The sequence below is a fragment of the Apteryx rowi genome, unplaced genomic scaffold (genome assembly GCF_003343035.1).
Source record: "Apteryx rowi isolate R43461 unplaced genomic scaffold, aptRow1 scaffold_54, whole genome shotgun sequence".
Lineage (NCBI taxonomy): Eukaryota > Metazoa > Chordata > Aves > Apterygiformes > Apterygidae > Apteryx > Apteryx rowi.
Genome location: NW_020450805.1, coordinates 2567672 through 2574412, shown reverse-complemented (window position 1 = coordinate 2574412; position 6741 = coordinate 2567672). Strand labels below are relative to the sequence as shown.

General features: G+C 45.7%; 1 protein-coding gene across 1 annotated transcript in view; it reads left to right on the top strand.

Annotated features, from left to right (window-relative positions):
* The first annotated feature begins 73 nt into the window (after positions 1-73).
* The window catches only part of XPO5 (exportin 5), a 30537-nt gene continuing 23869 nt past the window's right edge, over positions 74-6741 (top strand). The window contains exons 1-10 of the mRNA XM_026081217.1: positions 74-94; positions 132-253; positions 910-982; positions 1631-1768; positions 2060-2242; positions 3245-3286; positions 4178-4204; positions 4540-4725; positions 5432-5508; positions 5947-6046. Coding sequence (XP_025937002.1) covers positions 74-94; positions 132-253; positions 910-982; positions 1631-1768; positions 2060-2242; positions 3245-3286; positions 4178-4204; positions 4540-4725; positions 5432-5508; positions 5947-6046 — 969 coding nt within the window. The remainder of the gene's footprint in view (positions 95-131; positions 254-909; positions 983-1630; positions 1769-2059; positions 2243-3244; positions 3287-4177; positions 4205-4539; positions 4726-5431; positions 5509-5946; positions 6047-6741) is intronic.

The following is a 6741-nucleotide window of genomic DNA, read 5'->3' as shown; positions in this document are numbered from 1 at the left end:
CCTCTCCCCCACCCTTTCCTGGGATCCCCTTCTCCTCCCTTTTCCCGGGGTCCCCCTCCCTCCTCCCTTCTCCATGCTGTCCTACCGCTCTCACGTTTTACTTGCTGGGTGTCTGCCCGCCGCTTCCCCAGTTCTGCGAGGAGTTCAAGGAGAAGTGCCCTATCTGCGTGCCCTGCGGGCTGAAGCTGGCCGAGAAGACGCAGACCGCCATCGTCCGGCACTTCGGCCTGCAGATCCTGGAGCATGTGGTCAAGTAAGAGAGCACGCCCAGCTGCCCGCGCCCCCGCCGCTGGGCAAGAGTGCCGGCCTGCGTCCATGCAGCTGCCCACCAACCTTAGCTCTGCGCCCGGCTGGGGCCTCCTGGTGCAGGGGAGTGGGTTTCAGGACACAGAGCCTGTTCTGCTGCAGGGGCCAGTTGCTGCCCTGCTCTGTGGTTATTTTGTTCTCTGTAAAACAAGGAGCAGAGAAAACAGCTTTCAGGTGGTTTGGTTACGTTAAGTCAGAGCTCTAAGACACACTAATGTTTCAAGATGTAAGTAGGTGCAGGGGGTTATCGGTAGGTCTCTGCAGTGTTCCCTATCATTAGTCTCACGCTAACCAGGAATCCTTGTATTAGTTGAGTTCTGAGATTCCTCTCTCTGACAGCCACAGACCTGATGCTTTGTGCTTTTGCTGCTGCTTCTGGTGTCTGTTGACCTCAGCGGTGCACACCCATTTGCCAGCAGTAATTTTAACTCAATGTTTTCATTAAGAGATTGGGCAATGGCAGAATATTGAGCTGTAGAGTCTCATTCCCTTTAATTTAGGTAAAGAAGTGACAGTTCATTGAGAATCAGGTCAGAGTTTTTTGTAAGTGTTTTGATCTGATGTTCTTTGTGTCTTTTTTTTTATTATTATTCTATTGAACAGGTTCCGCTGGAACAACATGCCTCGCCTGGAGAAGGTTTATCTGAAGAATAATGTCATGGGCCTTATATCTAGTGTAAGTACCTTCTCCCCCATACTGTACTCTGAGGCATGATTCTTTCACTTAGAGATGGAAAGTGGGAGTGAAAATGAAAAAAAAAAAAAAAAAAAAAAAACTTCAATTAATTACCATAGAGGGCCTGAATTCAGTTCTGGGTTTCATTACTTTTTTACTGTATGTCCCTTACTGTTCCAGCGCATTTCTGTGTGCCTTAGTCAGCTCGTGTACAGGATAACCTTGCTACCTCAAATGGCAGGAAGTTGTGAGGCTTTTATGAGACATATAAGCTACTTTTGCTTTTCTTAGAAGGATGTTCAGTAAATGTGAACACTTTTGTCCTTTGCAAGAATGCTAAAGTCGTTATCTTAGTCATTTTTACTCTATAGATGCAATTGCTCTCATGACCAAGTGACCTCCCTTTCAGGAAAATCCTTTTGGTGCCCAGAATTCACTAGTTGTGGGCATATGGGAGGATGGGAGTGCCCTTCAAGGTAGCTAGGATCAAGAGCTGTTTGTTTGTGATGGGGGGTTGGGGTTTGGGGTTTTTTTTTTCCTTCCCTTTTGTGCTGTCTAGAATATTTCCAGCCACTTTACCTCCTGGGTCAGAATGATGAATGTCATGGGGTTTACTGCTTGTATAACTCTGCCCCCTTTCTCTTACAGGGAACTCAAAGTATTCTAGAGGAGGAAAGTCATATTAAGGATGTTCTGTCTCGCATTGTGGTGGAGATGATCAAGCGTGAATGGCCTCAGCACTGGCCTGATATGCTAAAGGAGCTGGATACCCTCTCCAAGCAAGGGGTATGAAACATACCTGTCTGTTCTCTTCCACTGGCTCATAGCATAGGTTTCAGTCTTCTGCCATCCTGAGGAAAGCCTAACTCATGGTTGAGCAAGGTAGGCTCAAATATSCCTGTAAGATTCAGTTATTCCAGATGGTTTTAGCAGAGGTAGACCTTCTGTCTGTTTCCACAAGCTATGACTTGTACCTTCATGCAAGCTCGCTCACTCTCTCTTCACCTCTCAGCTGGTCTCTAAAGGTTTTAATGTTTCAGCTGGATTCATGAAGTGTGTTTCATTTTGCTACATCAGGAAACACAGACAGAATTGGTGATGTTCATCCTCCTACGTTTGGCAGAGGATGTGGTGACTTTTCAAACACTGCCTACCCAGCGGCGACGAGATATCCAGCAAACCCTCACCCAGAACATGGAGAAGATCTTCAGCTTCCTACTTACTACCTTGCAGCAGAATGTCAACAAATACAGACGCATGGTAAGAGTCTCTTTTCCTTAGGTTCAGTCAGTGCTGGAGGCTTTTAGGAACTTGAGAATCATCTGGGAAACAAGTGCAAGAAACTGTCTGAAATCTGTGACTGTAGATTTAGGGAAGGGTTCTGCTGTGACCTAGGAAGCCTGCACTGATCAAAAAGCCTGAGTACACAAGGTGACAGGATTGACATTGATAGTTTGGATTTGCTAGTGTAAATCTCTTGAGTAAATGTGTGCATCATGCTTATTATTGAACCACTCATCTGGCTGACACTACGGGTGTACAGCTTAGCAAATGAAGGTGTGGTTGTGACAGAAATGGGTTGATTTGGGGTAGCTTAGACAACAACACTGGTAAAGAGATGTCATCCTGGGCATACATCCACTGTCTTTTGCTGCAGTTACATCTTCATGTCAATGCACCAAAATGCGCAAGTTTTTGGTGTCTCAGCATTGTATCTGGGTCTGTCTGGTCCTTTTCTCCTACAGTTCAGGTCAGGAAGCCCTTTTCTGTCAAGATGTGCTGAGGAATGCTCTTGCCTTTTGCCTAAAGAGGCGTCATCTTTCCTGAATTCTTATCTGGTGTCAGAGGCATTCAAGTTGGTCAAGATAGGAGGTGATGGCAGATCTCTACCCCAGGCTGTTCCCATAAGAAGGAGTTAGATCGGAGAAGGTGAAGCATACATCAGAGACCAGTCTAGAAATAGCTGCTTATGTGTACTTCTTTTCTTTGTGAGTTAAAATCTGGAGTTACACTAAACATGAAGCTGGGAGGCAATGAAAAAGCCTATCCTATCTTGACTTCCATACATTTTCCTGATGCACTAACAGCAAATCCTGCTGTAGAGCAGGCAGTTCTATGTGCAGTTCATGGTGGTGGGTGGGAAACCCTGGTGCGTTTTGTAGTCTGGTTGAAATGCATTTCCAGGTAAGGTTTGAATTGCAATGCTTGAGGCTCTGAAGTGTGGCTGCTTCTGCTAACGGTGGAATCTTTCTGATTGGCAAGGTTGGAGCACCCCAGGAACAAGRAGCCCTCACCACTCCACAGGTTAGCAGATCTTTGGGATGTTTGTGCACAGGGTAAATTCTGAGGGTTGGGTGTTCAGTTACATGTCTGTACACTGACACTGGTGGAGACCATGTACAGTTCCCCAAAACCGTAATCTGCGGTTCTTGTAAGAACACGGTTCTGCTTCAGTGGCTCAGTTGTTAAACTGTTCAGGCACAGAGTGACTTAAAATCACTGCAGAGAATATGTTAATGGACAGAGTTTCCAAACCAAAACCTTGCAGCAGAAAGATATGCTTGTGGTGTCTTTGAATATGAAAAACCAATCAAACCCGAGTGTCTGTGGCACACAAACTGCCTTTGCATTAGTTAGGCGAAAAGATGGTACAAGCAGTGCATTACTGCTGCTAAGTGTTTGGAACTGGAAGTCAGGCTTGTAAGCTCTTGCCCCAGCTCTCACCTGCTGCTTTTCTGACCATGAACAAATCACTTATAAGACTGATGTGTGGAAAGGATAAGATAGAAGCCACCCACATCTTTCAGAGCCTGGCTCTTGGATGTAAGATGCTCTGAAAGGACAAAAGCATCTTCCCTGGAAGCTTCCAGGAAGCACTGAAATGCCTTTCCTTCTTGTGCGTTGTGTCTTCCCTGGTGCTTGCTGACTGAATTGTCATCTTTTGGATGAGAAGGAAATCGTGGCTGAACTTGCAATTGAAAGTTCGGTTTTCTTACCTGCCAGGGGGCTGTGGAAGTGGTTGTGATGGCTGTAGTGATGTCCTGAGCTGCAGACTGTATTGCAGCCTCTTTCACTGGGGAGCTGTTCTGTGAAGCTGCTTCCAGCTGCATTCTCAAGAATAAGCCTGTCCAGCAGAGGCTGGGTGGAAGTGTGTGCTGTAGCTGCTCACTTACCATCTCTTGTTTTCTTTTTCAGAAGGCTGATCTGGGTCAGGAGCCAAAGGTGAGTGCAGCTGTGTAAGAGTTAATGCATTAGTCATTTGTAAGGTTGTTTAGAACCAGTCCTCTGTCAGACTTTGGAGTCTGTTACCTGCAGTTCTCATTTACAGCCTGGCTTGTCCACCCATAGTATAAACTCTTCTGGAGAAGTGAGAGGTGCACAAGTGGAGAAATGCGCAGTCCTTGACTGACTTCCTTAGTGTGAGGACGTGGACCCTTTTGCTGCCACCTTGCTCTCTCAGGGCAGTTCTTGCTATTGTTCCTCTGGGGAGTGGACAGCTTTAGGTGGGAATAGATGTTCTCTTTGACTCTGACCTTTTGGCTCTTCTCTGTTTGCAGGCCCAGGCAAACTGCCGTGTGGGGATTGCAGCACTCAACACCTTGGCTGGCTACATTGACTGGGTGGCCCTGAGCCACATCACAGCAGACAACTGCAAGCTCTTGGAGATGTTGTGTCTGCTCCTAAATGAACCTGAGCTCCAAATAGGAGCAGCTGAATGTCTCCTGATTGCTGTCAGCAGGAAAGTGAGTAATTTCTCCTTGGCTCCTCTGACACCCCCCCAACCCCCACTTTTTTTTTTTCCTCCTCCTCTCCTGTATATTTCTTCAGATTAAGCAAGGGTGTCTTTGCCCATTTATTTAAGGAAACAAAGTTCTACTCGTTTTTGGCTGTTCTTGTTAATGACATTTAGAGTGAACGTTGTACCAGTACAGTACGTAGAGTGATTGTTGGAACCCTCTCCAACTTCTGTGCCTGCCTCTCCTCACAGCTTTGAAGTTGGGGATCCCTACTGAATTTTTTTTCTTGTCCTTGATGCTTTCTACAACTGGGAGGTGGGAAATATTGTCACCTAGCTGTGTCACCTAGCAGCTTAGTGCCTCAGAGCAATGATAAAAGGACTTAAACAGGTGCTGTGACCCTCCATGTTTACAAGAATCTTAGTGTCTAGGCTGACTGTTCATCAGCTGCCTTTAAGTAACCAGCCAGTCTGCAGTGAAGAAAGGTTAATGTGCGAGGATCAGTTTTTCAGCTTAAAGTTCCTGTGGTGGAGTTGCTGGGGGAAATTGCTTGAAATCAAGAATGGCTTAGATATTTTTTGGTAATGCTTTTCACTAAGATCGCTTGTGGAAAACAACCCACTCCCCAGATGGAAGAACAACTAGGGAGTCTTCCAACTCCACAAGAAATACTCATGTTCTAATTGAGGCATTTGGCTTACTTTATGTGTAGGGGAAGCTGGAGGATCGGAAGCCTCTAATGGTCTTATTTGGAGACGTTGCCATGCACTACATTCTCTCCGCTGCCCAGTGAGTACCATCCTGCTGCTGTAATTTCACACAAAACTGCATACAAACGACTTTCCAGATCTAATTTGCAAAAGATCTTGCTGCTTAACCGCAGCAAGCTGGGGTTGGATTAGAAAAGAACAAAAACACTATTTTTTGCAAAACCTGAAAAACTGCAGTTTTGTCAAATTCTGTAATTGAAGAACAAAGTGGGATGAATATCTCAGCTTCCCCAACTCTCTCCTTTGGACTAAAACTGATCAGGAGGGACTCTGAGAGAGAATCCAATCTAAAGGGTTTAGACTTCAATTAAGTATTGTGTCATTAGTAGCAAAGGAAATCCCACCGTGATAGAATCAAATTGCTCTAGTGCTCTTTTTATCTACAAGATAGCAGTGTGCCTGTCACTTACAGCACGTGTAACTGCCACCCTGTATTTTCCATTCTCCTCATTCCCAGGACAGCAGATGGGGAAGGCCTGGTGGAGAAGCACTATGTTTTCTTGAAAAGACTTTGCCAAGTTTTGTGTGCGCTGGGCAGCCAGCTGTGTGCGCTGCTGGTAAGTCTCTACTAATTCCAGCAGTAAGTCTCTGCTGATTCCAGCAGCAGTCCTGGCAAAGCTGGTTTTCAGGGCTGGGAACAAGGCAACCCTCATCTGAGTGTGGTTGGCTCTAGAGCCCTAAGGTTCTCTCCACATGTTTGGAAGAGGCAGAAATACGTCTGCTTGACGGTGGGGTAACTGTATCCTGCCAAGTCTTAGGAATGTAGAATGGAGGGGATGTGTCTTGGTTCCAGGCCTCTGCTGTCACCAAGAATCATCTCCTGTTACCTTTGTGAAATGCTGAAGCATTATTGAAAATGGTTTAGGTTTCTTGCTGTCTCTACTGCTACAGGAAAGCTGCTCAGCAAAATTATTCCCATGTTGGAAGCCTTTTAAATTTCCACACTAAATTAACTCAAAAGAGTATATCTGTTTGTTCTTCTACCAACCTAAGAAAAGAAAAAACTTTGTCTTCCTGCTGTTCATCCTTCTAACACTATTTGTGTCAGTGTTGAGAGGAAGATGCACACTGATAATTTGGGTGCTGTACTGTCTGCTGAATGCCCTCCCCTACTTCCCCCCCCCAAATTCAGCACACTGCTTCTATAGTAAGGAAGGCAGGCTTGTTGAGAGATGCTATTTGTGGGGAAGCTGAGGCAGCCAGCCTGTGAGAAGTGGTAGAGCAGAGTAAATTTTCACAGGAAGGGGAAAGA